Source organism: Delphinapterus leucas, chromosome 16, assembly GCF_059928025.1.
Source record: "Delphinapterus leucas isolate spDelLeu-1000000601 "Yukka" chromosome 16, BTC_Dleu_Yukka2, whole genome shotgun sequence".
NCBI classification, from domain to species: domain Eukaryota; kingdom Metazoa; phylum Chordata; class Mammalia; order Artiodactyla; family Monodontidae; genus Delphinapterus; species Delphinapterus leucas.
Window position 1 is genome coordinate 67,532,281 of NC_143144.1, and position 24,724 is coordinate 67,557,004.

Genomic DNA, 24,724 nt, shown 5'->3' on the forward strand with positions numbered 1-24,724 from the left:
TGTTGTAGTATAGCTCATTTGCTTTGAGATTAAGAATGCCTGATGATTTTCCCTCCCCTGAAAGCAAGCTTCTTGCTTCTTCCTCCAGTGTTTTAATTTTATTATTTTGTGTTTTATATTTGTTTTAAAATAATGTACATGAAAGCTATTCAAGAGAGGGATGGGGGAAGAAGACTGGTTACATCAGAGCAAGTTATGTTTGGGTCGTTCTGCTCCAAGCGAGAGGCATGTGCTCAGTGATTATTTTTGTGTATTACAGGCCTTTCGGGAAGACCTGGAATGCCTTATTCAAGAACAGATGAAGAAAGGCCACAATCCAACTGGATTACTAGCATTACAACAGATTGCAGATTACATCATGGCCAATTCTTTCTCGGGCTTTACTTCACCTCCCCTCAGTACGTCCGTTTCGTAAAGTTTAAAAGACAGTAATTTCATCTCTAATTTGTACACTGCACATTTCTAGCAGCATGTTCTGATCTGGTTCAGTCCTTAAGTTTATAACATCTAATAGTTAGAGTAACATAGTGTTAGGATCTCTTACTTTTTCATACCAACCAGACATTTATTACACTTTGTGAGGATTACAAAATAGTTATAAAATGTGGTCCCTGCCCCAGATAAATGCATATTTGAATTGAGGAGACATACAGTGAATGCACAAAAGATTAAAACTGCAAGGTAGGGCTTCCCTGGTGGCGCAGTGGTTGAGAGTCCACCTGCCGATGCAGGAGACGTGGGTTCGTGCCCCGGTCCGGGAGGATCCCACCTGCCGCGGAGGGGCTGGGCCTGTGAGCCATGGCCGCTGAGCCTGTGCGTCCGGAGCCTGTGCTCCGCAACGGGAGAGGCCGCAACAGTGAGAGGCCCGCGTACTGCAAAAAGAAAGAAAAAAAAACTGCAAGGTAACTGTAGAGGAAAAAATTACAAAGCAGCTGGTAAGAAATTGTCTAATGACCTTTTCTAAGTCATCTAGCTATGAACTCAGAGTTGGAATTGATTATTGGCTGAAGTGGACTGAGAGAACTTTGTGGAAGAAGAGAGGCCTCAACTAACCAGACTTTAAAGGATGGAGCAGTTAGAGCTTGGTGTAAAAGGGTTTAGGACATTTTATTCATTCAACAGTTCTTTAGTGAGAGCACCAATTTGGTGGACTGAACACTAAGGATACCAAGAATCATAAGGCGTTGAGTCCAAGCACTTTACATCTCAGAGAACTCACTGCTGTACCAGGGCAGGTACACAGAGTCCCAGACCATCAGGGACTTTTCTTTTCCTTCTCTTTCTTCCTTTGTTACTTCCTTTTTTTTCTTTTTGGTTAAAGATTTACAAACAGGAGTTCAACGAATTCAAATACTTCCCAAATAGAGGAATGGTATGAAAAGAGACATGATGGTGGGAACGTGCAAGATGAGGGTAGAACTCCTAAGTGGATCAGTATGTTGGGACATACATACTGGTTAAAGAATCTTTGAAAGAGTCCCAAAGTGAATTATAAGTGCTTGAACTAAAGTAGTGGTTGTGGGTAAAAGAAGGAAGAGATCAGTGAGAAAGGCACAGCCAAGGAAGAGGAGAGAAGACTTAGCAACAGGTTTGAATGTGGTGATGGTGGGGGTGGCAGATGGATGGTGAGAAGAATGATGAGTGCCAAAATCACTCACTCTTCCAGCTTGGGAGAAACATTCTATCAGAATCAACAGGAAAGTTAAAATGTTGAGCTAGTTTTCTTCACTTTTTCTATAACATTGATTATCTGCCGTGTGCCATGCATCCTAACAAGAGTCCATAAGGGCTAAGGGATGAGAGGTCCACGACAGTACCACACAGGCCTGGAAAAGAAGTCTAGGAAAGAGGTGGGAAATGGTGTCCCGGAGAATGAAGACTGAGCGAAAGTTGAATTCAGCAATTGGGTCATTAGAGATTAAGACTCGTTTTTGTTGCTTGGTGAGGGCAGAAACCAGACTGCTGTTTGACTGCATTCTTAAATATTTTTTGTTTGAATAAAAGTCAAAAGAGGTATTAGAAAGGTAAATAGCTTTCTGTTGAGATCTTTTCATCATAAAATTAGCAATAACCTCAGTGTTAATCACGCTTTTACCATTGGGATCCTGTGACCATTTTTCCCCAGTGGTGTGAGCCTGACTCCCTAACATCACTCTCGAACAAGTACTAGATGAAACAGCAAGGCGATAGCTGATACGTATTTTTACTCTCAGTGTACTTCTCTGAAGCAAGATAAGCTAATGCAACATTGTGTGGGCTGATAGGTTTCAGATCATCATTTACAGGCTGGGACACTCTCGGACTCAGGCTGCTTCCTGGCAACTAATTTTCAGGTAAGGAATTATTTGAACTGGTTCTTTATCCACAATTTTTCCTCTTTTAGGTCTCGGCATGGTCACACCCATCAATGACCTTCCTGGGACAGATACGTCCTCGTACGTGAAGGGAGAAAAGCTTACTCGCTGTAAACTTGCCAGCCTATACAGACTTGCAGATTTGTTTGGATGGGCCCACCTGGCAAATACATATATTTCAGTGAGTCCTTCATCTTTCAGTTCCTTTTTTTAAAATCCCAACTTAAAGGCAACTATACTCTCCCCACCTTTACTCAGAAGTCTGGTATTCTCTGAACCTAGCACGCTGGACCACAACCTCATCCTGATATAAACCTTATGTTTAAGGGAGAGGCTGCAGTTACCCCAACGTTCTTCTCCATTTGTTATCTGTGTCGTTTCCTTAATTCAGACCAGTCGCAGAACCTATCCAGGAAGAAATCCTCCTGGCAGAATTTTCTCTCTCTGTGTTAGTTATATCTGAGAGTCAGTGATATTAAAAAATGCTTTAAAAATAATTATATCTGAGAGTCAGTGATATTAAAAAATGCTTTAAAAAGCACTTGGGGCAGGGAAAATAGAGGGGGCCAGGGAAGTTTCCTCTCTCGTCTTTATTTTTTTAATATATTTTTCCCATTCATCATCATCTTGTTTTCATGTTGCCCCACTTGGACACAAGACAATATTTGGAAGCAAAAAGTATGAAAATATTGTGTGATGAAAATGGCACAGATGTGAGGTGCAGTCTTCCTACAACTTTTCATCCCTTCCTCCAGCTATTCCTTGGTTTCCCCTTCCATTTCCACCTTAATTCGTTCCTAGGAAGAGAATCTATTCTCTTTCCTTTGCCCATTTCCCCTTAATTTCCATATTGTATTGGGTTGAACAATACTGGCATTCGTTTCTCCTGCATGTAGCTGACCCTAAATAACCTCAGAACCCCCAAAATAACACTTTTAGGTAAGTCCAGTAAATGAGAAACTAATGTCAGAATTTTTTAGCAAGTACTTGAGGGCTTGAGGGAAAAAAACTTTTCAAGGAAAGTTTCATGCTGCACAGCTTTAATTTCTGCTTTGTTTTTCCCCCCAGATATCTTACAGTTAATCATTGTAAATATATTCCTAGTCATGTTTACACTGCAAAATATGAACACCTCATAGTAAATCTGTATTGTTTTGGTTTTTTTTTCTTTCTCCCAGGTAAGAATAAGTAAGGAGCAAGACCACATAATAATAATTCCCAGAGGCCTGTCTTTTTCTGAAGCCACAGCCTCCAATTTGGTACAATTTTCATTCCTATGTTACTTTTTCTGTGCTTCCTTGTACTTTTCTGACAGATTTTAGCTTTTAATACAGGACAGAACAAGAAAAGGTATGGATGGAAGAACATTTACTAGTGAACAGGGAAGAATTTGGAAAGCTAATGTTGATTTTTAAGAAAAACTTTAGCGTTCAAGAAAAACGGTAGTTGAAGAGCCTTATAAATGAATTGGTCAAATCAGTTAACCTATTTATGTTTTGAAGAGAATCTTGATTTTTTTCACCCTGTACTCTGTAATTTGTTTTTTCAAAAAACAAAGTCTGTATATTTTATAGCTAGATTTAAACAAAGTTCAGTTGGTGTGAGTATAGGGTCTGACATTCTAGCATTTTATTTTTCGATGATTGTACCCCGAGCCACTGTCATTGGCCTCTAGAAGAGTAGGAACTACGTTGGTTCTGCTGCTATAGTGTTAATTAGCAAATGAACATTTTCCAGCCAGTTCAGTAAATGCCAGACTTATCCAGACCTTCAGTGAAGAGCTTAAGTTATTCAGTTTCTTGGAAACTGTGCTTCTTGCTAAATGCTAAGTTTTGTTGCAGACTACCTGTTTTTGTAAATACAATTTTATGGGAACAAAGCCACGCCCATTCTTTCACAGAGTTTGTGGCTGCTTTTATGCTACAGTGGCAGAGTTGAGTAGTCGCAGCAGAGGCCCACAAAATCTAAAATATTTGCTATCTGGCTTTTGACAAAAAGTTTGCCACCCCCTGGTTTAGCTCATGAAACACCAGGAAACTTTGATGCATGTGTGCCAGTTAACTGTGTCTTTCTGATTTTTCCAGGTGAAAGTCAATATAATAGGAGAAGTGGTTGATCAGGGAAGTACTAATTTGAAAATTGACCACACAGGCTTCAGTCCCCATGCCGCAATCTATTCAACACGTCCTGATGTTAAGTGTGTGATACACATCCATACCCTTGCAACGGCAGCTGTAAGTCACTGAAGGGCCAAAATCAACAATGACCCTGGGAAGTGTATTTTTTCATGGCTTTCCTTACGTGATACTTTATAATCTTCATTCTTTCAGACCCCACCATTTGAAGTTATTTTCAAAGTATTAATCCTCTGCATATCCAGAAAGCAAAAGTCCCTTTGGAGTAAATGCTCCTGTTCTAGGAAACAACTGGAGAGATAGCATTTGCATTTTTGAACTCATCAGTTTAATAATGGGGTCATTGAGTTCTTTAGAGCAAGCCTTCTTTCCTAATATCTGGCACAGCATGTAAATTGAATAGTATCCCCAAAAGGTCTTTTTTTTTTTTTCTCTTGAAGAAGTGAAGAACTAAAGTGGGAGGTGGGCTGGAATGGTGAACACAGTGAATAGGCCAGCGCTCCCTGAGCTGACTGAAGAATCCAGTTCCTATGAAGGTGTAGTTAGTAACTGTGTTATCTTGGCATGAACCCAACCAAATAGGTATCCTCCATGAAGTGTGGGATCCTTCCAATTTCTCAAGAGTCCCTGATCCTGGGAGATGTCGCCTATTATGACTACCAAGGGTCACTTGATGAACAGGAGGAGAGAATTCAACTGCAGAAAGTTCTGGGGCCAAGTTGTAAGGTATGTAGTAGAGTTTCTATCTAAGGAGCTATTTTTGTTGCTGTTACTGTTGATGAAAGCAGTGTGAGCTATGCCAGTTATTTAAAGTGATTGCTTTGGGATTCTATTTTAGGTGCTGGTACTCAGAAATCATGGTGTGGTAGCACTTGGAGAAACAATTGAGGAGGCTTTTCATTACATTTTTAATGTGCAGATAGCCTGTGAGATTCAGGTAAGAAAAATTGTTTACCCCCCTCTTTTTTTTTTTTTTTTTGCTTTGTTATGTTGGGTATTGTGTTTACTTATTTCCAGAGTTCTATCAGTTGGTGGCTTCTTGTTTTGTTTTGTCTTTTAAGAGAAGTTCTGCTTCGTTTGAGTAAAAAAGGGTCAACTGAGGTATCTCTTGAATTGAAAACAGGAGGAAAGAAAATTAAAATTCATATACAGACACACACACCAAATCTAAGTGCTTCATAAGCATCATTTTCCTCATAATCCTACTTTTTAAGATGGTATAATTGCACATTTCTCCATTTTCACCCTCTAGTGATATGGTGCTAATTGAGAAAGGTGACTAACAGTTATCAAAATAGACCAGCTATGTTGTGGACACTTTTATAAAAAGTGTAAGAGCAGTGCCAGAAGTTTTATGAACTCATGCAGTTTCCAGTGGTGCCACACACAGCCTCAGCCTCATTATTATAATGGATTACTTATTAACCACTTTTTCCCCAGAGAAGCTGAATGCATTTAATGGCCCTAATTTCCCCCTTTAAGAAAAATCAAGCAGATTCTCTTGAAGCAAATGGTAATAATCTGAATTTATTGGAAAGGCTGCAAAAAAGGGGGAAAAAACTTTTTCTACCAACTTGTCTTAACAACCACCTTTTTTTTTTTTTTTTTGCTTTAATGGTCGCTCTTCTTCTCAAATGAGGCTATGAAAAGCTTAATTATATTGAGATAATGAGCTGACTTCTGCCTAAATATTCTTAAATTCACAGTATACTGTTTATATTCCTTTAAAATTATAACTGTCAACAAAAGTATTAACTGGATTGCCATGGGAAAACTGCAAGGAAAGAACTTTAAAATTTGGCAAGAGAATTCAGTTTCTTGAAATATATTAAAAGGTATGGCTCTAAATGTGTTTTCCATCAGGGAGGGTCAGAGTCCTGGAAGGTATAGATAGATGGAAAAGATACTTCAGCTGCCTGCTTTCACAAGTGTATTTCTTTGTTGGCAGCCCGGAGGAAAGTGTTACAGATATTTGCTGAATCAACCTTATGCCTCTTTAAAAGTGAAATTACTCATTCTAGTCTTTACAGTCCTGTGCCTCTATATTTTGCCATTGATTACAGGTGCGGGCATTAGCAGGGGCAGGTGGAGTAGACAATCTGCTTGTACTGGATCTTCAGAAGTATAAAGCTTCCACTCACGCTGTGGCAGCATCTGGAGGAGGAGGAGTGAATATGGGTGCCCATCAAAAATGGAAGGTTGGCGAGATTGAGTTTGAAGGGCTGATGAGGACTCTGGACAATTTGGTAGGTGAAAAATTGAACATAACCTTGATTTCATGTTTCCAGATTCAAGAGCAGATGTTTCCATCTCCCTTTGGTTTTGGAACATGCTCCTTACTCCAGAGTGTGACCCTAGGAAGGAATTCAGTGTATTTTAAGAATCAGTGAAACATGCAACTGTCGTCTTATCTTAGTTATTAGCCTCTTGCACTAAGAGTCAGAAGGCAGATTGCCTTCAGACCCAGGAAAAAATACTTAAATGAGCACTGAGATTTGGCCTCCAGAAAACCAGTTTATATCTAGGAACATGTTTCTGGTGAGCAGTTTTGAAATTACCTTTGTCAGGAACAGTTGTGTGAGTGGAAATTGCTTTGTCAGCTGAAATCAGTTTTAACCAGATCTTGAAATTTGCTTAATTTTCAACTCCAGTGTTATGTGGAGGTTATATGGAGTTTGGAAGGATCTTCCCTTTATTTGTTTTTCGGTAAAAGGGTCTTATTGAATCATTTGTTTAAAGAATTAGACTCTAAATGCTGTGTTTGGTACAAGTTTGATAGCTTCAAATGTGGTTTTTCCCTCCCCTAGGGATATAGAACAGGCTATGCTTACAGGCATCCTCTCATTCGAGAAAAGCCTAGGCACAAGAGTGATGTGGAGATCCCAGCAACTGTGACTGCCTTTTCCTTTGAAGATGATACAGTGCCACTCTCTCCTCTCAAATACATGGCACAGAGGCAGCAGCGTGAAAAAACAAGATGGCTGAACTCACCAAATACCTACATGAAAGTGAACGTGCCTGAGGAGTCTCGGAATGGGGAGACCAGTCCCAGGACCAAAATCACAGTATGCCCCTACTTTACGTGGTTTGCCTTTACTAAATATTTTGCCTGGTTTACTGATGAATTGAATGGTCTGTGTTGAAATATTGGGGAAGTAGAATATAACATTAACAATAACATCACTATAACTTATCAGGTAACCTTTGTGCAAGGCACTTTGTTCTAAGTGCCGTACATGAATTATCTCATTTACTTCTCCTAATACGGAAAGGATGCTGTTTTCCTCCTCCATTTTATAGATGAGAAAACGGAGGCACAGAGGGATTAATTAATCATTTGTGAATGGTAGAATCAGGGTTTGAATGCAGGCAGTCTGACTCTGGAGCCCAGTGTTACCCATTGCATGATACTGCTTTGTAGTTTATATTGTACTTGTGAATCAGAACTATAAAAGTTATCAACACCTAACGGTGCCAGATTTTGTGAATTACTGCACATAGGCAAGATCTTGTAGATAAAGAAACAGGTTATCTTAAATTTTTCAGCATTTTGTCTCAGATTTGGTTTAATTTTGGAGTGTTTATCACTAAATATTCTATAGATACTCAAAATTGGTTCATCCTATCGTATAAATCAGTAGTATTCAATATGGAAATACCTAGGCATCAAAGTTTTTTTTTTCCCCTAGTCTATATTGATTTCTTATCTCCTAGTAAAAGAACATAAGTTTCCCAGAATTAATCTTATTGACAGAAACTAATGGCCAGTCATCATTAATCTTGATGAATATTAGCTTTCTTTAAGGGATATAACGGGTAAATGAGAAGAATTATTTAAGGCTCTTCCACCCCTGTGGTGCCATTATACTGTAGATTACTACAAGCTTATCCCCTTTGTAAAATGCTGGTCAGGGGCTTGGCCCATTCTGTCAGCCAAAAATAAAAATGAAATCTGGAAAACTAAATCTTAAGAGATTTCTTGAGTCCTTTTTGATGACTTCTTAACCATCATCACTTAAAACTTGAATGCAGGTGGCAACTCTGAATGTGAGTTAATGTGAGATCAAGCTCTATATGCTTGAAATATTTTCACCAACATATTTAAAATGCCAAAAGGAAAAAATTTAAATAGGCATAATTTAATATTCATGTGAATAGTAATGACATTTGTTTGTTTTTTAAGTGAATGCTGATTCTAACTAGTATGGGAGGTACACTAATTGACCACTCAAAACTACTCAGTGAAATTCTTTAACATATTAGCAGTGTATGCACCCACCCACTGGAGTCAATAAACAGTTGTCAAGAACCTACCATATTTCCTTAACACAAAGCTTCATTCTAGAAAATTTTTGATTCTTTAGTGGATGAAAGCAGAGGACTCTTCAAAAGTTAGTAGTGGAACACCTATCAAAATTGAAGATCCAAATCAGTTTGTTCCTTTAAACACAAACCCGAATGAGGTACTAGAAAAGAGAAATAAGGTAAGACATGGTCGATCTTCTATGACTAGAGGAGGCCTTTTTATGCTGTTTTATGTTTAAATCACTGGTGACTGAATCTGATTAATGCTACGCTTAGAGGTTTAAATACAGAAGAATTTGAAATTGAATTCTGTATAATTTTAGCTTGTATTGAGTACCTCCAGCTCTGTTCTAGCTTCTGGTGAGCGGGCTATACGGGGAAGAAGTATTAGACATATTTCTGCTGTATTAGTGAAAAATGTAGTCCTCTGATAATGTAACGCAATAGGAAATCACACATCAAGAAGAGTGGAGATTAATGTGAGTTGTTATGATGGTAAAAGAGGGCTTTGTGGAGGTGGGAATTAAAGAGGCTCTTACCCTGGGGTGGTCAAATAGTAAGCCAAAGGTCACCTGCAGAGTTGCCCCCAAGAACTTGTTACTGTGTTTCAATTCAGATTCGAGAACAAAATCGATATGACTTGAAAACAGCAGGACCACAATCTCAGTTGCTTGCTGGAATTGTTGTGGATAAGCCTCCTTCTGTAAGTCCATAAAGCAATATGATCTTTGTTTTCACATTAATTTATTTGCTTTTTAAATATGAATATCTGTCTTTACTAAAGTTAATACAAACACAAGTTAAAAAGTCAAAGAATCCACAAGACTTAAAATGTCACCTTCAATTCCCAATTTCTAGGGGCATGGACTTTATTCTAGCATATACCTTTGTTTCTAAAGAGCACCTTTATTCTGCTTTTTCTTGGTTTATCAGTTTTAGATGTCAACTTTATTTCATCAAATCTATTTCATCAACTATTTCATCAACTATGAGAAGTACCATTATTTTATGTATCACTAAAAGAGAAAAAAACCTAATTATAAGATGAATGCCAATTTCAGGATCAGAAAATGTGGGAGAAAAGTGCATCTTAGAATTAATGAAAGACAGTAGTGACTTCTTTTATGGACTGTGAGGATCTAGCCTGTTTACACAAGGCTCTTCCCTTTTTCATTCTCCCAGTAAGGTTGTACCACAATGTTTTGTCTAGTCAGCTTTCAGTGTTTATATTTTTAAACGCTTACTGCTGAGCCAGGTAGTATCCCATGATGACATTTCCTTTCTTATACAACTTTTCTCCCCTTGGAGAAAAAGTTGCCTCCTTTTTTCATTGGCTTAGTACTTAGAATACATTGGGCTTAGTTCATCCCGAACTTTTCTTAATATTATTTTCCATGGGGTCAGAGGTAACAGGTAATCTCTCAGTTCTAGCCCTTTGTCATTGTCCTTCTGGTCCAGATCTGGACTAGGTGCTCTTCAGGCCAGATGTACAGGCCCATCCTGAGGATCCCTGTGCTTCTCACCATGTAGTCCTGTTTCCTGCAGCGTATGTCTCCTACTGAAGAAAGGAGACTCCTTTCTTACTCCTTTATCATTGAGCGCATCCTCTAATAGCTTTCTGGGAAAGGATACATAGGAGGTAACAGTCTGAAAACCTGTATTCTACCTTCAAATGTGCATGTAATAGATACAGAATTCTAGTTTACAAATAAAATGAAAAGCATCACCGTATTATCCCCTAACTCCATATCATTGTTAAGAAGTAGGAGAGTATTGTGATTCGTGTACCTTTGTGTAGGCTTTTTTTTTAAAGACCTTTGCTACATTCCTGCTATTCTGAAATTTTATGATGGTGTGCTTTGTAGTAATTTCTATTTAGTCTCCACTTTTAGCATGTAGTAACCCTTTTTAATCTGCAAAGTCACGTCCTGGGAATTTTCTAAAGTATTTCTCAGGTAAGTAGTCCTTTTCCCTTCAATTTCTTTTTCTGTCAGGATATATATACTGTTAGTTGGATTTCTTTGACTAAGCCTCTGATTTTTTTCTTTCCTATTTTATATCTCTTTGTCTTTTAATCCTACTTTCTGGGAGATTTGCTTGACTTTATTTTCTAAGCCTTCTATTTAATTTTCTATTTTGATTTTCTTTTTTACTATTTAAGACTTCTTATTCCCTGAATGTTCCTTTTTTTTTTTTTTTTTTTCTTTTTATATAACATCCTGGTCTTTCTGGATACAGTATTTTCTCTTATTGCTGTAAGGGAATCAATTTTAAATTTTCTTTGGCTGCCTTTATTGTCTGTTTCTTCTGAGTTCCCTTTTTCTTTTTAATTCTGGTTTCCTCCATGTTGGAAACTTTCCTCAAGTGTCTGGAAATCCGTGGTAGTCTGTCTGTATTTAAGAATGAGACACTGAAAGCCAGTCAGACGCTTCAGATGTGTGCAGAGCTTGGGAACTGGCGAGCTCCACTGTAGGGTGACTGGATGTGGACCAGGTTGATTCTTTCAGGAATGCCCAGATGTTAGTATCTGTAGTTGTTTTATCTGGGGTCATTTAATTTATCCAGAGAATTCTCTAGTCTCTTGCCAGTCTCCCACCATCATCCTGGGAACCCTCAGCTATGTTTTGTGTCCCCTAATCAGTTGTTCTGAAGAATAAGCCTCTGATCTTCTGCAGAGATGAGAGAGAAGTAAATGCTCAGCTGTGTGGAACAGGAAAGGGGACCTGAGAATCTATCTGTTCCTTATTTACACTTCTAACTTGTCCCCGCTTTTCAGCTTTTCTTCACAGCACCTTCTGTGATACCTGAGCCTTACCAGGCCTCCACAGGGCAAATGAGCAGGTTTCTCCTTTGCAAGGCTAAGGCTTCAACTTTCTCAGCTCTTCCACCCATTCTTCCACCTGCTTTCTATCTTCCAACAATGTGTTATGACTTCTCATCCTCTGTTGTCTCATCTTCCATTCTTTTGTCCTTAAAAGTTTATACTTTTTTGTTGTTGTTCTTTTACTACCATTTTAGTGGGGTTTGGGGAGGAATTTTTTAAAATGCATGGGTTCAATCTGCCAGGTTTAGCTGTAAGTCTCATTAATTTCTTTTCTAGAGCAAATAGGTACAAGTTTATTTTCGTAGCAAATTTAAAGTTCTTTTGGTACAGTTTCATTTTTCTAAGACTTTTTTCAAAGGCTTTTTGAAATTCTTGGTTTTTAAGATATTTCTTAGTTATATGAAGCTTTCTAGAACTTGGCTTAGTTTTTTTTTTCAGAGTTATTAAAATTGACCTATGCAGGCTTATTGAGGAACCATCACTGGCAATTTTAGCCTATTGGATCAGTAGTCTAAAAGCATTAATCTGATATGAATATTTTAAACAAAGCATGTTACTTTATCATTTATAATGATTGTTGTGAGGTGGGGTGTCACAAACATCATATATACATTTAAGTGTGTGTGTGAAATTGTGTATATATGTAAATATATATAAATAAATATATAGATATAAGTAAAGCTCTTGGTAACAAGTCAGTGCTTTTCTTTGCAAGACCATGCAGTTTGAAGATGACGATCATGCCCCACCAGCTCCTCCCAACCCCTTCAGTCATCTCACAGAAGGAGAACTTGAAGAGTATAAGAAGGCAATTGAACGTAAACAGCAAGGACTGGAAGGTCAGTTCGTTTTGAGATTAAGCCCAGGATAACCACACTGCTAACAGAGCCTCTTGAGTTGGATGATAGAGGGCAGTCAGGGTGTTGTTTTTTTTTAATGTTCCTTTTACAATCAGTTGTTCCATATCCTCTCTCCCGGTCCTTACTTGAGTAATAAGTAGGACTGAAATGCAAATAGCTACCACACACCATCTATGTTAACATGTAGAGAAGACTGTTTTCCTCAGAAAGCAATCGGATTGCTAGCAAAAAGTCTTCTATAGTAAAGTGAAATCCCCGGGATGAGTAAAGACTCACTAGCTAGAGTAAATGTAGATACATTAATAGATTTAAACATTCAGAATATGTGGCTTTTTTTAAAAAAACTTTCCACTTTGACATAATTATAGATTAACAAGTATGTGGCTTTAATGCTTTATAGAATCTCTATTGTTACTGGATGTCTCAAGATGTCAATATTTAATGTCAAAATCAAAATATAAAACAAACTGCTAGAATTTTTATGTGACTTTCCTTAAGTACATGGGCACTCTAGTGAGGTCGCTTTTATCTGACTTCAGAACCCTAAGCAAGGGTTGTATCTAAGAATTGTTCATGAAAATGCCAATTGAATATTAGCTCCCTTTTTCTCAAGAATAAGAGATTCTTTATAGCAAGGGTTCTCAATCTTGGGTCTTTGGATAAGCTTTAGACAGTCCATGAGTCATCTGAAAAATATATGCTTAATTTTGTGCAACACAGATTTGAGGAAGGCAAGGGTGCAAGGTGGAGGGCAAGAAGTCTGTAACCCCCAAAAGTGGGTAAGAGCCTCTGCTTTAGAGCGTCTTCAACATACAGTTGAAATTTTTATGCAAAACAGAACCAATAGTTAAAGAATCTTTGTCCCAGTTAGATATCATGTAGAAAGAACTAATGACATCTGGATCATCCAGGGAACAGTTTTTATAAGTGTGTTAGTGTCTTTGTCACAAAAGGAAGTCAACCTGACTCATTAATGTAATTACACTAAATGTTAGGTGATACTATTCAACTTGTTTATTCTAACATAAGGTTGGAAACTTTCTCTGATTTTGTATTTTGTAAAATGTCCCTCTTTAATCTCTTATTTTTTGAAAGCCTAAAGATGCCAGGTAACAAATATTGCACAATAGAACCATCACCTTTTATATATAACTTTATAGTTTCTTCCACATTCATTACGACCTGTATTAGCTCACTAATATTGCTGACAGGAATCACTAATTGGATATTGATCAAAAATTCAGTGAGGCATTCTGCCTCATTAATGTAGCATCATTGGTGAAGCTTTCATATTTCTTTTCATTTGGCTGCTCAATGTGTTTTGATTTTCTAACACTCTAGCAAAAGTTAAATGCATACATATTATTTGCCTGGGCTTCCAGTAGCCATGCTTCCTTAAAGCATGTGTATAAAATTACCAGTAGCAGCCAGAAATGTTAACACATTAACCTCCTCTTACTGCATAGTTATCGATATGTGGGATAACTGGTAGCATGCTCAGCTCATTGCTGAAGAGTTTATCATCCCTGGGTATGCAGGTATTTGACGTATGCACTAACCTTCCTGAAATCTTATGCTTCTTTGTTTTGCATGGCTTTTAACTAAACTCTTATCCAACAGATGCTGAGCAGGAGTTACTCTCAGATGACGCTTCATCTGTTTCACAAATTCAGTCTCAAACTCAGTCACCGCAAAATATCCCTGAAAAATTAGAAGGTATTCAATGTAATTTCCCATAGCCTTCACCGACTTAATCTTTAGAGTCTGTCCCTCTGTCATTTGTCTTCATATAAAGAAATTGAACACCTGATACAGTAAGTTTACCATGGATTTTACTTAAAGCTCCCAATAATTTTATATTTTTTATTAAATGGGGTGCTACTTTTGTTCAACATTTCTATTGACTTACCTTAATCTGGATATTGGCAACCTATAGTTCTTAAGAATTTGTGAAATTAAATTTGGTTTGTCGTATGTCTTCCAAACAGAAGCATGAAATCTTTTTCAATTTTGATTGCCCAGTGACCCCAAAATTAAAGAAAAATATATGTATGTTGTCCTCCTCATTTATACTGACTTGCTTTACAATGAAACTGTCAAGTCATCAAACTGGACTTATCCAGCCTTCATTCTTTGGTCTAACAACTTTGTCCTCTTTATACCACTTAAGAGCATTAGCTTTATGTTAATAGGCCCATAGTCTATTAAAATAATGATCTATCTTTATTGGAATTAAAGTACATTGCTTAAACATTTCAGTTTTGTAAAATAAAGCAAGGATGTTGACTATATAAAATTTAAAAATCCTCCCCTTTTGTAGAAAACCATGAGCTGTTTTCCAAGAGCTTCATCTCCATGGACATGCCTGTCCTGATAGTGAATGGCAAGGATGACGTGCATGGTGTTGAAGACGAGCTTGCTGAGCGAGTGAGCAGGTTAACTACAAGCACCGCCATAGAAAACGTCGAGATTACCATTAAGTCTCCAGAAAAAATTGAAGAAGTCCTGTCACCTGAAGGCTCACCTTCAAAATCACCATCCAAGAAAAAGAAGAAATTCCGCACTCCTTCTTTTCTGAAAAAGAACAAAAAAAAGGAGAAAGTTGAAGCCTAAATAAAGTCTTTTTGTAATTATTATTATTACAATGTGACGTTGCACATTTAAAAACCACATTTAAGTTGATCATTAATATGCAGTGGTAGATCAGATTGGGGGTATGTAGCAAACTGGACTTTTAAGAACTGGAAAGAGGTTTTACTAAAAGAAAAACATATTATGAAAAACATTTTCAAATTCATCTCTCATTTTGTATGTCCAAAAAAGGTTTTGAATTTTTAAACAATTGCTAGTTTTGATTAGCTCTGCCCTCATGAAGTATTATTATAATCACCACAAACAGATAATCTGTCTGAATTACTTCAGGCCTTCTACATAATATCTGTTGGAAACAAATTACCAGTGAACAAGCGAGAGAATTTTTGTTTCTCAAAACCTGCTTCACTTGGTAAGCAGATTATAGTTTTTTATCATTATTATTGACTGTCCCTTTTGGGTTCCCATTGTTAAAATGGGCATTAACAGAATGCTTTAAAAGCTTCTAAGATAAGAATCTATAGCATTAGTATACACTGGCACATAATTGTTTTTTTAAATTTAAGAAAAGATTCATTTGGAATTTTATTCATAGTATAAAATTTCCTCACCTGAAGTAACTTTGTTTGCAAAAAAAACACATCATTTTAGTAAACTATAATTTTTGAAAAATTCCTTTTTTATTAGTTTAGAAAGCCCCTTATTTTTCAACAAAGGGGATTTTATACACATAACATGGGTTATTTACTTTAACTCTGGCAAAAACGATTTTTGTATGTTGAGATGTTTGTATACCATTCAGTATAAAAGTGTCTGAGCATATTAGCCAATCATTTAACAGTAGAGCACATTTGAGGCTGCTTGGTACTAAGTATACTTAAATATAATTAAAGAATCCAGGGACTTGGTATCAAAAGGGGATTAGAGCATTTAAAGGCATAACAGGATTCATATTTGAACCTTATAATGTATTTTTCTCTTAGTATCACTAATGAATGAAGAAGCCCTCATAAGGTAACCAAACGGAAAGGAAAAGAATGAGAGAGAAAGTGAAAAATGAAGGGAACAAGAGAGGTGTCATGAGAAGAAGAATTCTAGTTCGATAATGATTCATAGTCATGATAGGATTTGAAGTGTCATTTATTTGACGCCTGTCCCAAATTTCTAAAATTCTGCTTCTCTGCCAAAATCATTCTATTTCTTAGTTGATATTTGGGTTTTAAAAAAGGTCAGATCCTCCTTTTAGCTTGCGTATCTTCAGAAGGCAGCACAAGAAGAAATCAGTGGGTCTAATCCCACCCCCACCGTGAGAAAACTACCACTTCTTAATTTTTACCAATTTTTCTTATCTTTTCAGTTAACTTTCTTTCTAATGTAAATACAAATTTAAACCTAGGCTTAATATAGTTTTATTTCCCTTTCACCCAAGTCATGTCACAAATCAATGTAAAATCAGTGATCCAAAATAGTCAGTGGGTAAAAATAATCCAAAGTATTTCTGAAGGGTGAGTTGGCGTGTAAAAAAATTACACTGATGATAGTGTGCTCTGGGGCTGGTTCTGTTAGACTGTGAGTGTATGATGATGCAAAGTTGAAACGGAGCCTGGAAAGTTCATTCTAGATCTCACTAACTACTGGAATCAGTGTTTTAATCTTAGCGGAAACTTTCAGTTGCTTAATTCTGTATTTGAGGATTCTTTTATGTTCTACATCATTTATGTTGTATTACAACGTATGTAGAAACAGTAACCTGTGAACTATGCTTTTCCATAACTTTTGAAAAATATATATAAAATGAATGCAATGTGCATAAATATTTTTTAAATGCAACAGTGAACTATTTGCACCTTTTGCTAATGCCTCTATTTACTTGCTTTGGCATAAAGAATGAGCCAGTGAACCTCTGTGTCATGTGGAAAAATGTATAAATGTTATCTGATATTGCTCTTAGATGTAATGCTAATTAATGTAAAATCACAAATAAACAGTATTTTAAATAGATGGACGTGGTATCAAGAGCTTTCAGTTCAAGGGTGGTTACTTATCCTGAATTGCTTTGTGGACTGTTGAGTTTTGTGCTGCAGTGAGATTTTGAGTAAGACTGACTGACACTTCTGAATAAGGAATGTCCTAATACATTTATTTTCAAATTAGTTGAAAATCAACTATATAAAACCCTTCTTGTTTCAGCGCATTTTGGAGGAAATATTCCCCAGGTTACCCACTTTTGTTTCTTGATAGGCTATGGCAACCTTAACTATTTCTCTGACATCTAGAGATCTTTGAAGGACTTAGGATTCTGATTCTCAGTCTCAGAATCTATGGATGTAGAATAGAAAATGTTGCAGAATATGTGTTGAGTTTATAGATTACTTCTCTTTGATTTTTATTTATGTAACAATGTAACAATAAAGAAGATAGTAGAGAGAATAGAAAGGTTACAGTTCCACCACATTAACATTCCACAAAATATTTCACTCCCTTCTAGCTCTTGTTCAGCTCTGTATGTATTTCCTGTGTATTGGTTATCATGGGGTGAGTGTAATTTTATTCAAGATTTTTTTTCTACTTAAACATAGCATAATCTGTCCTAGAAGATTTTCAAACCAAATCCCTCACATGAGTGATTTCTTGTGATTTTTTTCCACAACTTTGTCCTAAAAATAGAGTGCAAGAGGGGAAATCATGTTAATTGAGGGTTCTGGTTAACTGAAGTTTTTACTATAATTACCCGTTAAAAAAATGAAGGGTTTGGGCAGAGGGTAGATTCATAGTCTTGGACATATTTAAGTATTACCTTGGCTTGTAAATAATCCTTTGGTGAAAAACTGCTGTTTTAGAAAGATGCTCATTTCAAAATTCCCTTTCATAAAGCAACAAAGGCAATTATCTTCAGTTCTCACTTGAGAGTCCATATAGCATGAAAGGTAATGTTGCCTGTGTCTTTTCCTCTATTGATTAGTATTTTCATTCAGCAGGGAATAAAGAGAAGCAAATGGATCAAATTGTGACAGCATTGGTTTTTCTTAACATCAGCATTTTTTCTTTTTTGACACAGGCAGAAAACACATAAAGGCAAGTGGGTTATTTTTTACACTCCAGGATGAAGTATATACATCAAAGTTGCAATCTTGACCAAACTAGGATTTTAAAAAGAACAATCTTCTTTGTGGCCACTAGAGGGTGTAATAGACCTAACAATCCTGTATGTTTCTAGTCCTTGAACTTAACTTCCCTTTTCTTTATTGCTAGGCACCACCATGTTTGTTGTGAAATACCCAGAACTTAGAAGACTTTGTTGCTTATCATTCTCCTCTCTAGACTGTTCTCAACCTAGTTGTCTCAGCAGGTCCCATTTCACCAATACCAATACCACCAGCAGGGACTCAGTGCCTCTGGAGAACACATTGAAAATTGTTGAGGTGTGGTCTCAGAAAGAAACCACGGTAGAATATAACTCCTCAGAGGAGTTTTCGTGCCTGTGAGTGGTAATAGAATGCCTGCTTCAATAACTGACATTTTGGGGGGGAGATAACTGATAATATCTGTCATTTTTTGATGCCTTCTGTTTATCAAAGATTATGCTAAATGCTTTTCATGTATTACCTCATTTGGCCTTCCCAACATCTTAAGAAAGTAGATGATATTATCCTCATTTTGTAGATGATAGAGACTAAGGCTTGCAGAAAACTAAAAGGGGGTGCTAGTATTTCACTCAGAGATTCAGATTTCTAAAATTGCTAGTGCCAGACCCTATGTGCCTCCAGTGTACGTTTTCTGGGGGGAGAGGCAGTTTACTTAATGTGGACTATAAGTCCAGCCATGGTGAATTCATGTTTTGATATAAGATGGGATATAGATTTGGGATAAAACATTAACTTTTGATTTGGAAGACTTTTTTTTAACAAATTACCCCAAGAATGAAGAAATTGATGAATACCTGGAAAGTGGGAACAACCTGTGGTAACATCATCCTTTAGGATAAAGAACCAGCTCTTGAACCTTCACCATAATACCTGGAAGATAAGATATCTATACTCTTGCGTAAGACGCAAAAAAGGCTTGGGTAGACGCTCTTTTGCTTTTTTTTTAATTTCCAATGTTGGGGGCAAGGAGAGACATTCTAAGGAAAGTTACTTTAAAAACCTGAAAAGGCTGCTTAATGAAGCAGTTTTAAAGATAAGAAATATACTGTACCTACTTACAATTTTATTCCGATGAACATACTTGGAGATGACCTTTCTTGGAGAAAAATCTAGTGTACATGCTGGAGATCGGAACAAGGATAAGCAAGACTTTGGGAGAAATCTGGATAGAAAAAACAATTTGCAAATTCAGTAGTTTTCAAAGAGATTTCATTTCTAAGAGATGACCATTAGGGGGCAATCCTGGGTCTATATTTAGTTTTAGTTAATTGAGGGAAATTCCTTCAAAATATCTATGAGCTTGGATTTGCAACTTTTTTCTGATTATGCATTACTAGAGGCAGAATAAGGTTGAGGAAAGTTTATACATACCAAATTACTTCATTCATGCTTACAGCCTAGTTATCTTGCTCTGACTTAGGAAGAATCAGTCCTCCAGAGAAGTTGTGCTTGCCTGACATACAGTTCAGAGATGGCTTAGCCAGGATTCAAGCAAAGGTCTTCAAGTCTGCGTCTCACACTTGTCTGCTATGCTACAGTCTCTCTTGGAAGCCCATTGGATCGTAACCTAGGAACAGATACACAGTTATCTAAAATTCCCTGCAAATTAATGTTTAAAACTTTATTATGGGAATAGTTAAGAGAAACATTGTAGAATGGAGGCTGTATATTATTTATCAATAATTGTTTTTCCTAAAATTTCAAGTCTGTTAGATGCTCTGTTACAGTCTTCTATGTTTCCCCTCAAGATGATGTTTTCTTTAGCGCTACAGCTTGTAATATTTCAAATGCCATTTATACGTTAAATGACAAACTGATACCTTTAGATATTCCTTCCATAGCAAAAAATGTTATATGTCTTAGCTAGCAGATAGATGGATATGTCTCCAGTCAACAATTATTTTTAAGGCCTATATAATTTCTGGTTGGTTAAGTCTTGATATTGAAGCAATGGTGAAGGTTATTGATTAAGCTAGCTTTTGTTTTACTCCTACACAGACTACTTTAGGTTTTGTCATTCTCAGGCCAGCATTGACCTTGCTTATAATAGTAAAAAAAAAAAAAAAAAAAATTCCTTATTTTCAGTCCCAGGTAACTCCTGTCACTAGACAAGATACTAGTTCCTCACTAAACTCTATACCTTAAAATTAATAGCATTGATTTTATTAATCCAATTTGGATGTTCACTGAAGAATATCAAATTTCTAAGAAATCATTCAGTCTCTTGCCTTCTGAGACGGACCGCATTCTGCCTGTGGAATGTGTATCTCTCTAAATAAACTTGCTTTCACACACACACACACACACACACACACGCAAATAATAAATTTCTAAGAAATGATTCTAAATTTTTTAATATGCTTTTGAAACAATTTGTAGCACAAAATCTTATAGACAAGATTTTTCCTCATTATCTGTCTACTTATATTAGACTGTCCCTCGAAAGGCCAGTAAGTATGTGAGCCCTATGGAAGGACCAATCTGTTGTGTTAATTATTGGACTTCTTAGACCAAAGAATGTCCTATCAGGCTGATATTTAGACTTGAGATTTTTCGAGAAAAAACTTGGATTTCCCAAAGCAGTAATATCCTAACCGATGGGGATGGAAATGAGGAAGTGGTTTGGTTAGAAGAGGTAGACTGTTCTGTGGATTTCCCACTGGTCCTCTTGACTTAAATGATACTTCCTGGGTTTAAAAAAAAAGTGGTAGTGACAGTCCCAGCCTGGACCTGGAGCTGCAGTGCTGCTAGACACCTTTCAACGATTTGCCAGACTAGCATGTGTCCTTCCTTAACGTAAGAGCACTTTCCTTCATAAGCAGGATCTAAACTAATTGTTTTTTCCAAAAGCAATAGCTTCTGAAGATTCTTACTGAGCAGGAGCTCTGGAGGAAGTCGTTGCTGCACTCTATAACTCAGCCCTTTCCTGGTGAGTAATGCTCTAGGGGCTGGATTTCAGTGGGGACTGGTTTGGTAGACTTTGACTTCAGAGTAGATGACCTCCTCGGTTTTATGAGACAACATGGAGATACAGACAACTTGCTGGCAGGCACAGGCCTACTCTTCCAAAGGTGTTTACTGGACTAACAAGTTAAGGTTAAACATTACTTCCTACCTGATTTCTATTTTGGAAATCTTGGCTTCAATTGTTTCAGCTGAAATAAAGGTCATTTGAGGCTATTCAGACAACTAAAAATGTATTCCAAATAATATCTACCGGGCCTCGGTGCTGAGAGGAAGAGGGGGAGAGGGAGGGGTGAGGCTCCCACTGCAACTGGATGCTTGGCTGTATTAAGCCCTTTAAAATATGTTGTGTGGTAATTGAGATGTTTCTTTTCTGTTTGGTTTTGGTTTTGTTTTTTGCGGTACGCAGGCCTCTCACTGTTGTGGCCTCTCCCGTTGCAGAGCACAGGCTCCGGACGCGCAGGCTCAGCGGCCATGGCTCACGGGCTCAGCCGCTCCGCGGCACGTGGGATCTTCCCCGACCGGGGCACAAACCCGTGTCCGCTGCATCGGCAGGCAGACTCTCAACCACTGCGTCACCAGGGAAGCCCGAGATGTTTCTTTTTTAAAGTATCTTTTAAGTAATTTTATATTGTAGAAGCATGTCTGGGAAATGATTTTGTGTAAGTATGGTCTCATGTCTCCATTTTGACCTTTACGTGGGTATTGAGCAAGAGTACATGCACATGTACTTGCTAAAGTCAAGCTGAGCATGGCTCGGTTAACTGCAGAGCAGGGCAGACTGGGTGGGGCAAGCTCCGGAATTCCACCCAGTCACCGAGCCAAGTCAGGCGTTGGGGCAACAGCTTAAGCTGAACCAGCTAGTAGGAAGTCCAGCCCGGCAGGTGAAGCATGGAATCTGGAGACGTGGCAGTTAACCAAGAGCACAATCCGGTAAAGTGGTCGCACCTGGGAAATGTAAGTCCCCGTCAGACACCGGAGCAGGAGAGCAGGACTGCAGAAGTCTTGTAGCACGTGTAGGAGCCCCAGCCCCAGCCTAAGCTTCAAGAGCAACGCTTCCTCCACTTCCTGTGGGGCAAGGGCAAGATCAAGGCAGGACCTCGGGCTTATGGGGCCTGAGTACAGTTCAGGCTTCAGGACAGAAACTCAGAAGGAAGGAGAATGACAGATGGGGATCCTGTTATCAGAGCTGAGGTACGTGATACCGCTCAGGATCCCAGGAGCAAAGCAGGGTTCGGAGCCAAGACACAAGGTCATGAGGGGCCTGGAGACAGCTGTGGCTTCTTGTGAGTGAGTCCCAGAGCCTGGAACTAGAGCTACCTTAGTTGCTCCTGCCTCATCAGGACTCGTCCTGGAGCCCACACCCACGGGAGGGGGTCAAGTGGCTCCGGCCGAAGCAGGGAGGGGAGTGCTGCAGAGACAGGCAGGGGCCTGGCCTGACTCTCACAATGGAGGCAGCCCCATGTGACAGCAAGACTCAGCAGGGCAGCCAGAATGGGTTATTAATATTTCACACCAGAACCTACCTGGGAGGACAAGGGCCAAGTGCTACTGAAACACTAGCTGTGAAAATGGCCCTGTGTTCCTTGGGAACTCCTGTTTTCTCTATCTGAAGGCACAGCTTCACCCCAGAAAAATGAGCTCTAGTGACGAGTCTGGCCCCTCTTCTGGGGGTCACTAGGAGATGCTCCTCAAGAGTACTACCCGGATAGAAGAGGATCAGCGTGTGGTCTGCGTTTCCTCCTCCTGCCGCTGCTGCTGGAATAAGTGAGGCTCTGACTTTAGGCTGGCGAAACAGCTTTTTTTTTTTTTTTTGCGGTACGCGGGCCTCTCACTGCTGTGGCCTCTCCCATTGTGGAGCACAGGCTCCGGACGTGCAGGCTCAGCGGCCATGGCTCACGGGCCCAGCCGCTCCGCGGCATGTGGGATCTTCCCAGACCGGGGCACGAACCCGTGTCCCCTGCATCGGCAGGCGGACTGCCAACCACTGCGACACCAGGGAAGCCCCGAAACAGCTTTGATTCCACGTGGCACGTCCTCCAGACCCTCCGGCTGTGGTTACAGCCTTTTGCCCCTGAGTCAGAAGGCCTCACTGATTTGTCTTGCCACACTTGCCCACATAATGACCCCTCAGTCCACTCCTCCAGCCTGCTACTAGAGAGGATGGCTTCCTCGGGCCCTTACCTGTCAAAGCTCAGATTGGTCATCATCCTCTCTTTGAATCATTCTGTCCTCTACTCCAGTAGTTGTCCACAGAGCACCTGTTCCCACTCCCTGACAAACAGAACCTCTTTACACCCATCTCCCTTAACCTGCTTACCCCGCAGAGGGCTTGCAGCCTCTCAGGTAGCTTCCCAGCTCTCCAGGCATCCTCCACCTGGCCCCATTGATGAAAGATGTTACTCTCACCAAAATGACTTCCTTCTTTACCAAACTCCAATGGCACTTTAGGGTCAAACTTATCTCAGCCTGTCTTAAATTACCATTGTTGATTATCTGTCTCCCCTACAAGACTGTGAACTCCGGGAAGGCAGAGACTACACCTTGTTCATCCTTTTGTCTTCCACCATGCTTGGTCAAACATAGAGGCTACATTTTTGTTGCTTATGACGGACACTACTGTACAAGTTAACGATATGTACATAGCAAAAAGATGTTCTCATATACCTTAAATGGCCAAAGTCAGGAAGTGGCTTGAGGTGAAAATCCTGATTGGAGTTCCTAGTTTGATCTGCACAGCAAATAATAATAATAATTGCTACAATTTATCAAGTGCCTACCACTCGTAGGCATTGTACTACATGTTTGAATTACATTATCTCATTTAATCCCCATTCCCGCAGTGACAGGAACCTGAGGTTAAGGGAGAAGCTAATAAATTGTCTCATACCGCTACATATTAAGTGGTAAATCCAGGATTCAAAGCCCAAGTCTGTTTCTTACTCTTTGCCAGGTTATTCACCAAATGCAACCCTCTTGTCAGTTGGTAGAAAATTCAGGCGTTAGAACTTGCAGCAATGTCAGAGGAGCCTTCCCCAACCTGTCTCTCTCATGGCTAGAGTGGCTTCTAAGTGACGAAGAGTTTACCCAAGGCAGACTGCCTGGGCAGCGCCACTGCAATCACTAATCTACAGTGGGGGAGGGAGAATCCTGTAGGTTCTAAGGTGTATTCGTGGAAGCAAGTGACTTTGGGGCTTTTGCTGGAAAGGATTACATTTCCTAGCTCTCTTTGTCCCTTGAAAGCCGAGTGCCATCACATAGGGGGTTGGTTATCTGCAGCCTTTGTGGCCCTAACTGTCTGATCTTGGAAATCGAAGAAAGTCCTTTATGAACAAGCTTAAATGATGCTTCACAATTTTCAGTTTTCAGCATCTTGGGGATGCTCTGGTGACAGAGGTTAGTCTGAACTGTTCTCAGAGAACCATGGAGAAATCCCAGAAAAGGCAGGTTCATATCAATCCTGGGCTGGGCAAAACATTAGTAAGAAAATAAAGATGCTTCATGAGAAAAACCTGCATATGCTCACAATATAATTGTTAACATG

At 38.8% G+C, this 24,724-nt stretch overlaps 1 protein-coding gene across 5 annotated transcripts in view; it reads left to right on the forward strand.

Moving 5' to 3' along the window:
• The window catches only part of ADD3 (adducin 3), a 122,465-nt gene extending 105,394 nt beyond the window's left edge, over window positions 1-17,071 (forward strand). For 4 of the 5 annotated variants that reach the window (XM_089898154.1, XM_022568804.3, XM_089898155.1 and 1 more), the window contains 13 exons: window positions 260-398; window positions 2,384-2,535; window positions 3,533-3,613; window positions 4,439-4,588; window positions 5,072-5,215; window positions 5,328-5,426; window positions 6,553-6,735; window positions 7,297-7,554; window positions 8,854-8,973; window positions 9,411-9,497; window positions 12,334-12,457; window positions 14,099-14,194; window positions 14,799-17,071. In XM_089898154.1, the coding sequence (XP_089754280.1) occupies window positions 260-398; window positions 2,384-2,535; window positions 3,533-3,613; window positions 4,439-4,588; window positions 5,072-5,215; window positions 5,328-5,426; window positions 6,553-6,735; window positions 7,297-7,554; window positions 8,854-8,973; window positions 9,411-9,497; window positions 12,334-12,457; window positions 14,099-14,194; window positions 14,799-15,091 (1,926 nt within the window). In that variant the 3' untranslated portion in view covers window positions 15,092-17,071. The remainder of the gene's footprint in view (window positions 1-259; window positions 399-2,383; window positions 2,536-3,532; window positions 3,614-4,438; window positions 4,589-5,071; window positions 5,216-5,327; window positions 5,427-6,552; window positions 6,736-7,296; window positions 7,555-8,853; window positions 8,974-9,410; window positions 9,498-12,333; window positions 12,458-14,098; window positions 14,195-14,798) is intronic. The other variant, XM_022568808.3, reaches the window with a different exon arrangement.
• The last annotated feature ends 7,653 nt before the right edge of the window (window positions 17,072-24,724 follow it).